The sequence below is a fragment of the Centropristis striata genome, chromosome 1 (genome assembly GCF_030273125.1).
Source record: "Centropristis striata isolate RG_2023a ecotype Rhode Island chromosome 1, C.striata_1.0, whole genome shotgun sequence".
In the NCBI taxonomy this organism is placed as follows: Eukaryota; Metazoa; Chordata; class Actinopteri; order Perciformes; family Serranidae; genus Centropristis; species Centropristis striata.
In genome coordinates this window covers 11,282,915-11,297,186 of record NC_081517.1, presented here as the reverse complement: position 1 = coordinate 11,297,186, position 14,272 = coordinate 11,282,915, and the positions used below count along the sequence as shown (strand labels likewise).

Genomic DNA, 14,272 nt, shown 5'->3' with positions numbered 1-14,272 from the left:
TGAGACAGATTTACTGTGATTTGCTATCTTTCCTCTTTCTAAGTAAAGAGGTGGTGCCCCGACAATAACTTTAATTAATTTAAAGTATAAATATTAATTTAGTCAATTTCTGATAGCAAAATTGATCTAAATAAGCAGACACCCCTTACATCTTTTGGGTGCCACCTGCTGGAGGCAATTTGTATCTGCAACCAGATACCCCTACAACTTTATTCTTTTATATCACATTTTCATTATTAAGCTGATGTATAACTGCATGGTATAGTAATTACTCAAAATATAAAGAGACTAAAAATGAAGACTTCACGTTTGCCGACAAAAAGTTGATGCCTGGTCGCAAACACGGTGTCAGCTTTAAAGTGAGTGCTGAGGCCTGATTTGACCCTGTGAGGTTTTCCACTGAGGCCATTGAGAAGCGGTTAGAAAAAGACAGTTTTATCTTGTAAATCCAGTACTCGCTGGATTTGTAGTTCTCCATCTTACATGCGTCGGCTCTGAGGTTCCTACGTACAACAGTCTTCATCACATATTGGGCTATTATATTTATACAAAAGATCTTTCAACATAACAGAGATTCTACTAGACTAACTAAATTTCCCCTCGGGGATAAATAAAGTAATTTTGATTTGATTGATTTGATTTGATTTGATGAGGTCAGCAGAGATACCACGACAAGAATGTAAAACAGTAATTAGTAGCTTTTGTTTTCCCTGACATGTTTGTGATGCTGGTGGGGTTTGTTGAGAGTGAAGTTAAAGAAGTTAAAGTGACTCTCTTCCTTTTCACGAACAAACATCTACAAAGTCGTGATGCTGCAGACCTTTGACCAAACAGTGAAATAAATATTGGTTGCCTTATGTAACTCCGGTTCTATAAATCTATGTGTGTAGCTCATCGACTCTAAATGAAATAATGTAAACACATGCTAAGACAAGCTAACAGACTGGTGGCTGCAGCTTTCTATTTAACATACAGACATGAGGGCTCAGTTCTAGGCCCTCTTCTTTTTCTCTCTATTTATTGCCCCTTGATTGCAAACTTAGGGAACATGGCATTTTATTCCACTGCTATGCTGATGACAGTCAAATCTATGTGTCTCTTAAACATATTGGCCCTCATTTATCAAACAAATGTAGAAACGAGCGCAAATCTGAGTGTAAGTTTCGTCAGGGTCCACGTGTGATTTATCAAACGATCATATCTCGCCAATCACATCGCTTACGAGCGCATTTGTGTGTGTGTAGCGAAAATCGCATAAAGTTACCTGTGTGCTTACGCGCATGTGTGTGTGTGTGTGTATCTGTAATCACATCAAAGATCAAAGGCAATCAGAGCAAAGATCAAAGGCAATCAGATCAAAGCAATCAACAGAATTAACTGTCACCTGAAAGCCTGGAACATTGACAGCAGCCAGAGGTGGACAGACTGGAATTTCTGGCCTTGAACAGAAAGCATTTTTGGCAAAACTATAATAGCTATCATTGATCCGACTTCACTTTGAGCGTACTTTGAGTTCTTCCTGAACGTCTACATATGCTAATGTTTGTTAGGTGGATTCACAAGGTGACCAAAGAATGTCTTATTTTTATGTTCACGGAGCTACGATGTTAAATAAATCTTGTAAAGTATCAGTTAAAGAGTCGAGTCTTTGCAGGGGGGTACGAAAACCGCCTTCAAAATAAAAGCACTGTGGTTGTATTGATTTCTAATTTCTGGGTAACCTCATGCGGATGTGGCCCGCTGGCCGCCCAATGCCCAGGTCTGCTCTACACTCTGGCGATGATGTCACACACTGTGACACGAACATTCCGTGCAATACACACCCATTATAATCTCAGAATTTCTCCAAAAGTGATTATGGTCATTGAACAGGGATTGATAAAAAACTACATGGCCTATCGAAACGTGGATTAATACACCGATACACAAGACTTGTGTCTACTGTTTAAAGTTTAAATGAAGTCTCTAGGTGCAATTATGCCGGAGAAGTAAACGTTTAAAAATCTCCGATTATTGTTCTTTTTCACTCATTTTTTTTCGGCCGTCCCATTCATTTCAATGTAAAATTTTGGGCAGTTTTTCGCGACTTAAAAATAAATTTGTATTCTGTAGAGAAAAGTAATAGCACACCGATCCCGATCAAACCGCACGTTTTGATATATAATTTGTCCTGCAACTCTTCAAGCTGTAGGACTAGTAGCGGGACGAAATTGCGTCCAGAAGAGGAAGAAGAAAAAATCCACAGTATAACAGTAGTGCTTGGTGCGATTGCCCCGTGGCCCTCATTACAGAAATACGCAGCGACAGAGGTTTATGAAATAAAAGTACTTATAGTTATAAACTCAAACAAGTTCTGTGAATATTTTACATTTGGAGCACAGACTTAAAAGTTTTCACAGCTTTTTGGTTGAAGGAGGTAAACAATGTTTTAAAGTAAGTTTTAAGCCAAAAGAAGAGGAATTTCTCAGAGTCAGAAAGTGAAACGCTGACGTCCAACAGCTCCGACACAACAAACTGGTTTTGTTTGGCAGCATAAAAAGTGAAAAGGAAGGAAATTAGTGCCGCTGTCAGCAGAGTAGCGGATCATTCAACTCCCGGCGAGGTTTGAGTAATTAATTAGGGCCACGGGGCAATCGCACCGTGGCCCTTGAAGAGTTGCAGGACAAATTATATATCAAAACGTGCAGTTTGATCGGGATCGGAGTGCTATTACTTTTCTCTACGAAAAACTGCCCAAAATTTTGCATTGAAATGAATGGGACGGCCGAAAAAAACGAGCGAAAAAGAACAATAATTGGAGATTTTTAAACGTCTACTTCTCCAGCATAATTTCACCTAGATGTCCAAATTGATAAATGCCGAGCCTTGAATAGAAATTATCTTATGCCCACTTTACGCTCACTTTCTGTCGTACGCTCAATTGATAAATGAGGGCCATCTATCAAACCACTGCTCAAGTGTCTTGAAGACTTTATGGCTCTAAACTTTTTGAATTTTAATGAGGAAAAGACAGAAGTTCTGGTTCTTGTTGGCACCTCTGTGACCCCCCCTTGTGGATCTGGGTTCTCTGGCCCAGTATCTCAAGCCAACCCTTAAAAACCGAGGGGTTAAAGTTGACTCAGACCTTCAGGTCGACAGTCAGGTTAACGGTGTAGTTAACCGTAGTAGTAGTAGTAGTTTTCAGTTGAGGCAGCTGGCCAAAATAAAACCACTTCTTCAGGTGCAACACTTTGAAACAGTAATCCATGCCTTTATTACCAATTGGCTACTATAATGCACTTCATATCGGGGTTAGTGGATAGCTGCTTTTCTCCAGCATTGTTGCGGCGAGTTGGAGGTAACTCCTCTTGGGGAGGCTGATTGTCCCGTGGTTGCAGCCGTGTGTGCAGCCATGTGTGCAGCGGGGAGCTTGCGCGCAGAGCCGGCGAGCGCTCGTCCATGCCACACCTTTCTGCTGTGTGTGAGATTCTACAGGTGAGGCAGATAAAGTATGATTAGCTGCAGGAGAATGGATAAAAACTTTGGTGTGTGCAAGCCGGGAGGCGACGGACGTTTTACAGAGAAACAGGCAAGGAAGACGGACTCTAAAACTCTAAAAGGACTGCCGGTAAGTATCATGATCGAATATGATCTGGTGCTGTTTGAGCCCGTTAATTGAAGTATTTACTTTGTTTACTAGGTCAAGTGTTCAATTTAGTTTGAAACTTTGGTAACGCTTTATAATAAGGTCCTTAATAACCATTAATTAACAAGTAAAAAGGCATTGTTCTCGCTTTAGATCCGGTAGTTGCAAAAAGCATAGTTAACTTATAATAGATGAGCAATAAAGTATATTTTAATATCAATAAGCAAACAAAGTAAGATTAATAAAGGCATGGCAAAGACATAATGAGTGGGTCATGGGTGTTTGTAATGCCATTATTAACACTTATATAAGCTTATAAACACACAATAATGTTAATAAGCATCTTGTAAGGACTTACAAGGGCCTTATTACTTGTTAATTAATGGTTATTACAAGGACCTTAATATAAAGCGTTACCGAAACTTTTTCTGACGTGTTGTAAAAAGTTTGCTCCGCTGTGTTATCTGTGTCCCAGTTGTATGAGTGTGAGCATGTTAAATTATGTCATTCATAGAAATGCACTGTTAAAGTATTTCAGTTAAAATGGTGTATTCAAATAGATTATTAGTTAATCATTTTGTAAAATATCAGTAAACTGTGCAAATTGCAAATAAAAAAAAACCTAAGGTGCACTGAGTGAAGTCCATCATCTGGTTTTTAAAGAGAGGCCCTTCCCTTGCTAGTGTGGGAAAGCAAAACACTTGACAAGCATGTACTGGCTGCCTGTACATTTCAGGATTAATTATCCTACCTCTCTGAGCTGATAAACTCAGGTCAGGTCAGCTCAGTGGCGGACTCAGACTGTTAGAAGGGCAGGGGCGAAAAAATAAAAAGGGCACATTCTGCACAACATGGGGCCCCACCAGCACGCAAAAAGCTATGATGCATCATGTATGATGAAATATTAGCATTAAGTTAAAAGGAGATCCAGATCAAAGTAATTAATGATATGGTACTGACAATTAAAAGTATCAAACCAAACCATCCAGGAGGGTCTGGGGGGGGGGACCACTGATGTTCCTTGAGCTGCCCCCCCCCCCCCCCCCCCAAACTGCTGAAATGTTTCTTTGTTTTTCCTTCAAGCAGCATAATACTCAGTTTATTCATGGCTGCATCTGTATCCCAATGAAATGAACATCTGCTTCTTCAGAAGCAGATGTCTCTGGTGTCCAGAGAAGAAAGAATTACAGAAAATATTCTGAGGTTGAAAAAACAAACATTGAGAAGTCTCACCTCAGTATCTCAAGTGTACACTGGGGTTCCTTCAGCCAATCAGAAAGCAGCTTCATCCCCTGGTCCTCCAGGTAGTTGTCTGTCAGGTCGAGCTCTTTGAGAGCAGAGGAGGCTCTTAGGTCAGAGGTCAAAGACCGGCAGCTCTCTGCTGGTAACCTGCAGTAGTTCAGGCTGGAAGGAGACATTTAAACAGATTTTATTGGTTCTGACTTTGATCTGGAAGTGTATAAAAATAAAATAACATTGAATAATTTGTTTATAACACATTATAATGTGATTCTTAATGTATTTGTTAACAACTATAACTCCTCCTGTGGAGACCAAGGGGAGGCTGCTGTATAAACACATCATTAATGACAACACAGTAACACAGCTGGGATCATATTAAATATGTCTTCATAGGACAAGTTAGAATAATGACAGAAACTCTATTAACACACTATTTAAAAAGTCCTCACGTGTGTACAACAACATTATAATGTGTTACAAACCACTTATTAATAATAATCTAAATAGAGGAGGTTAAGTGTGAAAATGGCCTCAAACACCTGAAAACTGTCTCTGCACACCTGAATGTGTGACAGCATTTTATAAAGCTTTTATTCAAAGTGTGATAGTGACCACAATACTCACTTCAGTGTCTGCAGTCGACAACGTGGATCTGCCAAGAACTCACAAAGGTCTCTGACATCGCTGGCTGTGAGGTCATTATCTGACAGATCCAGGACTCTCAGGTGGGCGGGGTTTGACTTCAGACTGGATGTCAGAGCAGCAAAGCTTCTCTTTGTTAACTCACAGAGATCCAGTCTGTTGGGAGAAACAGTTTTAACTATCAGGAGGTAACATGCAGTGGCAGCTCCAGACCTGAGAGGGGTCTGGCTGCAGACAGTTCTGGTGCAGGCTCCACTGTCAGGCCCGGAAGTGACTTTTTTTACGCTTCACAAGGGACGTAACTTGTTTTCACCATTACACTTGGAGACAACAGTAGCTGACATGTTTTCATCAACCAGAAAAACCACATCAGAAAAAGTTTTAATGCAACAGAATTTGGCATTATTGGCCCTTTACTTCCTTTCATTATATGTAGACTTGAGTCATACAAATACACACGTGGACAAAATTGTTGGTACCCCTCGGTTAATAAAAGAAAAACTCACAATGGTCACAGAAATAACTTGATTCTGACAAAAGTAACAATAAATAAAAATTCAATGAAAATTAACCAATGAAAGTCAGACATTGCTTTTCAACCATGCTTTAACAGAATTATTTTAAAAAATAAACTCATGAAACAGGCTTGGACAAAAATGATGGTACCCTTAACTTAATATTTTGTTGCACAACCTTTTGAGGCAATCACTGCAATCAAACGATTCCTGTAACTGTCAATGAGACTTCTGCACCTCTCGGCAGGTATTTTGGCCCACTCCTCATGAGCAAACTGCTCCAGTTGTCTCAGGTTTGAAGGGTGCCTTTTCCAGACGGCATGTTTCAGCTCCTTCCAAAGATGCTCAATAGGATCTAGGTCGGGGCTCATAGAAGGCCACTTTAGAATGGTCCAATGTTTTCCTCTTAGCCATTCTTGGGTGTTTTTAGCTGTGTTTTGGGTCATTATCCTGTTGCAAGACCCATGACCTGCGACTGAGAACAAGCTTTCTGACACTGGCCAGCACATTTCTCTCTAGAATCCCTTGATTGTCTTGAGATTTCATTGTACCCTGTGCAGATTCAAGATACCCTATGCCAGATGCAGCAAAGCAGCCCCAGAACATAACAGAACCTCCACTATGTTTCACAGTAGGGACAGTGTTCTTTTCTTAACATGTTTCATTTTTTCGTCTGTCAACGTAGAGCTGATGTGCCTGATGTTGGCAAAAATTGCCATTTTTGTCTCATCTGTCCATAGGACATTCTCCCAGAAGCTTTGTGGCTTGTCAATAAATTCCAGTCTGGCTTTTTTATGATTTGTTTTCAACAATGGTGTCCTCCATGGTCGTCCACTTTGGCTCAAACAACGACGGATGGTGCGATCTGACACTGGTGTTCCTTGAGCTTGAAGTTCACCTTTAATCCCTTTATAATATATAAGTTTTTCTGGGCTCTTTTGTTACCATTCATATTATGCGTCTCTTTGATTTGTCATCAATTTTCCTCCTGTGGCCACGTCCAGGGAGGTTGGCTACAGTCCCATGGATCTTACATTTCTGAATATTATGTGCAACTGTAGTCACATGAACATCAAGCTGCTTGGAGATGGTCTTTTAGCCTTTACCTTTAACATGCTTGTCTATCTATTTTTTTTAACCTCCTGAGACAACTCTTTCCTTCGCTTCCTCTGGTCCATGTTGAGTGTGGTACACACCATGTCACCAAACAGCACAGTGACTACCTGTACCTCTATATATAGGCCCACTGACTGATTACAATATTGTAGAGACGTCTGATGCTAATTAGTGGACACACCTTGATTTAATATGTCCCTTTGGTCACATTATTTTCAGTCTTTTCTAGGGGTACCATCATTTTTGTCCAAGCCTGTTTCATGAATTTATTTTTTTAAATAATTCTGTTGAGCCGCGGTTCAAAAAGCAATGTCGGATTTTCATTGGTTAATTTTCATAGAATTTTTATTTATTATTACTTTTGTCAGATTCAAGTTATTTCTGTGACCATTGTGGGTTTTTCTTTCATTAACCAAGGGGTACCAACAATTTTGTCACCGTGTGTAACTCATTCCTGAGTGCAGTTTGTCTTTTTAATGAATGAATTGTGTGTGTGTGTGTGTGTGTGTGTGTGTGTGTGTGTGTGTGTGTGTGTGTGTGTGTGCATGAAAGAGCACCATGTTATCATGAGCAACTGATTAGCTATTACTGCAGCTGTCTTTTCAATCTTAGAAACCTTTTCCAGTCTATAAATCCTGGAGCATGGAAAGAGAGGACTGGTTTGGAAATATAGGTGATTATATACAGATAAATATGTTTTATGATACTTTAAAAAAGTAAAAAAGTGACTCCTTTCTGACATGCAGGGGCTTTCCGGGACAACCATACAGACATGAACGTGGCATCTTCATGTTGATGGGACATGATTTATTTCTGTGTGCTTTGAAAGACATGAAACTGAAATGATTGTTTTATTTTTATCTGGCCTTTACACTGGATGCCCTCTATGATCTCACCACTGTAAGTTCACATTTCATTTGATATTTAGTGCTCATATTGTTTTTCTTTACACTGATATGTCTCTCTTGACAAACTGGTGGAGTATAATGCTTGGAAGGTAAGACCATATAATGTTAGCATTAGTTTGACTTCAGGATGCTTCCACAGCACCGCCTCTGTTGTACTTGTAGTATATTTAGTGTGTCTTTGTTTATCCCTTCTAATTGAGCCATGGCAAAACGTTTGCCCACTGGACAGATGCATCGGAAGCTGTCCTGCAAGATGAGGGGCCTACAGTGTTAAATTGAGAGAAACACAAGTTAGAGGACATTACTGAGGGCACTTTATTAATACAATACATTTTTCTCAAGTTGTGTTTGTTTGTTTGTTTTGAGTTTACTCCTACATTATGTTTCAGTTTTAGTTGTTTCACCATTTGGTCTTTAAAATCACGTTCACCATGGCAACATTCAGGGAACGTCTTCCTCCTTGGTAGTATGAAATACACTGAACAAAAATATAAACGCAACAGTTTGTTTTTGCAGACTGTTTCTAAAACGTTTTTTAATATACTCAAAATAGCCATTTATCTCAAATATTGTTCACAAATCTGTCTAAATCTATAATTGTGAGCACTTCTCCTTTGCCGAGATATTCCATCCCACCTCGCAGGTGTGGCAAGTCAAGATGCTGATTAGACAGCATGATTATCGCACAGGTGTGCCTTAGGCTGGCTACAATAAAAGGCCACTCTAAAATGTGCCGTTGTGCTTTATTGGGAGGGTCAGAAAACCAGTCAGTATCTGGTGTGACCACCATTTGCCTCACACAGTGCAACACATCTCCTTCGCATAGAGCTGATCAGGTTGTTGATTGTGGCCTGTGGAATGTTGGTCCACTCCTCTTCAATGGCTGTGCGAAGTTGCTGAATATTGGCAGAAACTGGAACATCCATCCATCCATCCATCCATCCATTTTCTTCCGCTTATCGCGGGGGCAGCAGGCTAAGCAGGGCATTCCAGATGTCCCTCTCCCCAGCCACAACGTCCAGCTCCTCCTGGGGGACCCCGAGGCGTTCCCAGGCCAGGAGAGAGATGTAATCCCTCCACCGTGTTCTGTTCCCCGGGGCCTCCTACCAGTTGGACATGCCCGGAACACCTCTAACGGGAGGCGCCCGGGAGGCATCCTTACCAGATGCCCAAACCAGCTCAGCTGACTCCTTTCGACGCGAAGGAGCAGCGGCTCTACTCCGAGCTCCCTCCGGATGTCTGAGCTCCTCACCCTATCTCTAAGGCTGAGCCCAGCCACCCTACGGAGGAAGCTCATTTCAGCCGCTTGTATTCGCGATCTTGCTCTTTCGGTCACTACTCAAAGTTCATGACCATAGGTGAGGGTTGGAACATAGATGGACCGGTAAATCGAGAGCTTTGCCTTCCGGCTCAGCTCCTTCTTCACCACGACGGTCCGGTACAATGCCTGCATCACTGCTGACGCCGCACCAAACCGCCTGTCCATCTCACGCTCCGTTCTACCCTCACTCGTGAACAAGACCCCGAGATACTTGAACTCCTTCGCTTGAGGCAGTACCTCTCTCCCCACCCAGAGGGGGCAGTCCACCGTTTTCCGGCAGAGAACCATGGCCTCAGACTTGGAGGTGCTAACTCTCATCCCAACCGCTTCGCACTCGGCTGCAAAGCGAAACCAACGAGTGCTGGAGGTCCCGGCTTGATGAAGCCAAAAGAACCACATCATCTGCAAAAAGCAGAGATGCAATTCTTAGGTCACCAAACCGAATCCCTTCCTCCCCCCGGCTGCGCCTTGAGATCCTGTCCATGAAAACCACAAACAGAATCGGAGACAAGGGGCAACCCTGGCGGAGGCCAACACCCACTGGGAACGTGTTTGACGTTGTGCCGAGTATGCGGACACAGCTCTCACTTTGGTTATATAGGGACCGGATAGCTCGTAGCAACGAGCCCGGTACCCCATATTCCGGCAGTACCCCCCACAAGACTCCCCGAGGGACACGGTCGTAGGCCTTCTCCAAGTCCACAAAACACATGTAGACTGGATGGGCAAACTCCCATGACCCCTCCGGAAGTCTCGCAAGGGTAAAGAGCTGGTCCGTTGTTCCACGGCCAGGATGGAAGCCGCATTGTTCCTCCTGAATCCGAGGTTCGACCAGGCAATCGACCGGAGCCTCCTTTCCAGCACCCTGGAGTAGACTTTTCCGGGGAGGCTGAGCAGTGTGATTCCACGGTAATTGAAACACACCCTCCGGTCCCCCTTTTTAAAAATGGGAACCACCACCCCGGTCTGCCACTCCACTGGCACTGTCCCAGACCTCCACGCGACACTGGAGAGGCGTGTCAACCATGACAGCCCAACAGTGTCCAGAGCCTTCAGCATCTCAGGGCGAATCTCATCCAACCCTGGCACCTTGCCGCCGGGTAGCTTTTTGACTACCTCGGTGACCTCTGCCAGGGATACTGGTGAGTCTTCCCCTGAGTCTTCAGACTCTGCCTCCTCTACAGAGGACGTGTTGGCTGGATTAAGGAGTTCTTTCCACCGTCTGACGACATCCACAGGTTGGGTCAGCAGGTCTCCGCCCCCGCTGAGCACAGCTTGGGCCAAGCCCTGCTTTCCCTTCCTGAGACACCTGACGGTTTTCGAGAACCTCTTTGAGGCCGACCGAAAGTCCTCCTCCATGGCCTCCCCGAATTCCTCCCATACCCGAGTTTTTGCTTCAGCGACTGCCGCAGCTGCAGCCCTTCTGGCCGAACGGTACCTGTCTGCTGACTCCAGAGGCCCCTCGGCCAGCCAAGACCGAAAGGCCTCCTTCTTCAGCTTGACGGCCTCCCTAACCTCCTCCCTTGACGGTTCTTGGGTTGCCGCCACGACAAGCACCGACGGCCTTCAGGCCACAGTTCCTACCAGGCGCATCAACAATTGAGGCTTTGAACATGGCCCATTCGGACTCCATGTCCCCAGCTTCACCCGGGATGTTGGAGAAATTCTTCCGGAGGTGTGAGTTGAAGACCCTGCAGACAGGGGCCTCCGCTAGACGTTCCCAGTTCACCCTCACTACACGTTTGCGCTTGCCAGGTCTGTCCAGCATCCTCCCCTGCCACCTGATTCAACTCACCACCAGGTGGTGATCAGTTGACAGCTCTGCTCCTCTCTTCACCAGAGTGTCCAGAACATGCGGCCGCAGATCTGATGATACGATAATGAAATCGATCATCGATCTTTGGCCTAGAGTGCTCTGGTACCAGGTACACTTATGAGCAACTCTATGTTCGAACATGGTGTTTGTTATGGACAATCCGTGACTAGCACAGAAGTCCAATAACAAAACACCATTCGGGTTCAGATCGGGCAGGCCGTTCCTCCCAATCACCCCCCTCCAGGTACCATCATCGTTGCCCACGTGAGCGTTGAAGTCTCCCAGAAGAACTATAGAGTCTCCAGGCGGTACCCCTTCCACGACACCACCCAGAGACTCCAAGAAGGCCGGGTACTCGGTACCGGGTGCACAGACAACAGTCAGAGGCCTTCTCCTCGCGACTTGCAGCCGCAAGGAGGCGACCCTCTCGTTCCTCGGGGAGAACTCCAACACAGCGGCGCTCAGCCGGGGGCTTGTGAGTATCCCCACACCCGCCCGGCGCCTCTCACCCTGGGCAACTCCGGAAAAGGAGAGAGTCCAGCCTCTCTCCAGTAGTTTGGTTCCAGAGCCCACGCTATTTGTGGAGGTGAGCCCAACTATTTCTAGTTGGTAACGCTCCACCTCCCGCACAAGCTCAAGCTCCTTCCCCGCCAGCGAGGTGACGTTCCACGTCCCCAGAGCTAGCCGCTGGAGCCGGGGGTCAGCACGCCCAGGTATCCCACTGCACCCGACCCCTATGCCCTACTCTGCGGGGGGTGGGCCCACAGGTCGGCAGATCCATGTAGCTTCTTCGGGCTAAAGCCCGGCCACCAGACGCTTGCCTGCGTGCTCCCCTCCCGGGTCTGGCTCCAGGAGGGGGCCCCGGTTTACCCGTGCCGGGCGAGGTAAGCTGATCTTTATGGGTCCGCTTCATAGAGGTCTTTTGAATCGCTCTTAGTCTGGCCCCTCCCCTGGGACCACTTTGCCCTACCAGGAGCTATTTACGGTGGCCCTGAAGTGCAAAACACACCAGCAATTCACACAACACGCCAGCAATTCACACAACACACCAGCAATTCACAATGGCGCACATCAAAAATAGAAGTGCTACAGAATGACTGGCTGCAGAGCAGAGAGCCGCAGCTGGGATGCTGCTGAGATGTTACGCGGCGCCAGGTGGGGATGGTCTCATTAATTAGAGTGGCAGCGATCAGCTCCGGTGACTGCGGCCAGACCTTGACCTCTGACCCCGTGGCTGAGCTGCAGCTGCAGTCTGAGTCTGACTAATAATGAAATTATCCTAAATTAAAAAATACATCAATTATATTATTTACAGATCAGATTTACAGAAAACTGTCTCACCTCAGTATCTCCAATGTACACTGGGGTTTCTTCAGCCAATCAGAAAGCAGCTCCACCCCCTGGTCCTCCAGGCGGTTCCGGCTCAGGTTGAGCTCTTTGAGAGCAGAGGAGGCTCTGAGGTCAGAGGTCAAAGGCCGACAGCTCTCTGCTGGTAACCTGCAGTAGTTCAGGCTGGAAGGAGACGTTTAAACAGATTTTATCGGTTCTGACTTTGTTCTGGAAGTGTCTAAAAATAAAATAACATTTAATAATTTGTTTATAACACATTATAATGTGCTTCTTAATGTATTTGTTAACAACTATAACTCCTCCTGTGGAGACCAAGGGGAGGCTGCTGTATAAACACATCATTAATGACAACACAGTAACACAGCTGGGATCATGTTAAATATGTCTTCATAGCACAAATTAGAATAATGACAGAAACTCTATTAACACACTATTTAAAAAGTCCTCACATGTAAAAAACAACAACATTATAATGTGTTACAAACCATTTATTAATAATAATCTAAATAGAGGATTTTTAGTGTGAAAATGGCCTCAAACACCTGAAATCTGTCTCTGCACACCTGAATGTGTGACAGTATTTTATAAAGCTTTTATTCAAAGTGTGATAGTGACCACAATACTCACTTCAGTGTCTGCAGTCGACAACATGGATCTGCCAAGAACTCACAAAGGTCTCTGACATCACTGGCTGTGAGGTCATTATCTGACAGATCCAGGACTCTCAGGTGGGCGGGGTTTGACTTCAGACTGGATGTCAGAGCAGCAAAGCCTCTCTTTGTTAACTCACAGTCAACTAGTCTGTTGGGAGAAACAGTTTTAACTATCAGGAGGTAACATGCAGTGGCAGCTCCAGACCTGAGAGGGGTGTGGCTGCAGACAGTTCTGGTGCAGGCTCCCCTGTCAGGCCCGGAAGTGACAGATTATTTTACGCTTCACAAAGGATGTAACTTGTTTTCACCATTACACTTGGAGACAACAGTAGCTGACATGTTTTCATCAACCAGAACATCAAAAAAGTTTCAATGCAACATAATTTGCCATTATTGGCCCTTTACTGCTTAACCCCAGTCTATGCTTGAGTCATACAAATAACTGAATATCATTCTTGAGTGCACTTTGTCTTTTTAAAGGTCGTTACGCCAACGGTGGCTTGCGTTAGCGACTAGCTTCATGGTAGGATGAAATTTTTTTCTGGAAGCGTACTGTGTAGTTGGTCTTGTTCCACGTTTGGTAAAGAGTGTTTGTAAGGACATGGTTTGAAAGTTCTTCAGTGTTGACTTTGACTGTGGGGTTAGTTATTTGGGGTTAGTTATTTGTCATCTAAAAGATGATAAAAGTAAATTGCATGTTGTTTCAGTGTGAAATTTTTTTTCATAAACCCAACGATAGAAAAACTTTAAACCTCAAAGACTTAGCTGTGCTGTATGAATGAGTCTCATTTGATCTAAAGTTTGTGTACAATGACCACATTATTTGAAACAGTTCCTCTGTCTTTTGTAGATGCATGATTCGATAATACTTTCTGGTTTGAAGCCCGCAGTCAAACTTTACCACTGCCCCCTTTGCCCCAAATTCAAAGCAACAACAGCATCCAGACTTCAGCAGCACCTGAGGGGTGTTCCATCAACGTGGCTAAATAAACCGCGGCTTCATTGAAAAAGCCTGGTTAGAATTAACACCAACTTTCACTTAAGGCTAAAGCCGTTCCACTAACGCAGCTCAGCCGAGTCTAGT

The 14,272-nt window shown here is 44.3% G+C and overlaps 1 protein-coding gene across 1 annotated transcript in view; it reads right to left on the bottom strand.

Annotated features, from left to right (window-relative positions):
- The window catches only part of LOC131970255 (NACHT, LRR and PYD domains-containing protein 12-like), a 31,763-nt gene that overhangs the window by 1,867 nt on the left and 15,624 nt on the right, over window positions 1–14,272 (bottom strand). The window contains exons 6-9 of the mRNA XM_059331612.1: window positions 13,163–13,336; window positions 12,527–12,697; window positions 5,492–5,665; window positions 4,859–5,029 (exon numbers count right to left, since the gene is read on the bottom strand). Coding sequence (XP_059187595.1) covers window positions 4,859–5,029; window positions 5,492–5,665; window positions 12,527–12,697; window positions 13,163–13,336 — 690 coding nt within the window. The remainder of the gene's footprint in view (window positions 1–4,858; window positions 5,030–5,491; window positions 5,666–12,526; window positions 12,698–13,162; window positions 13,337–14,272) is intronic.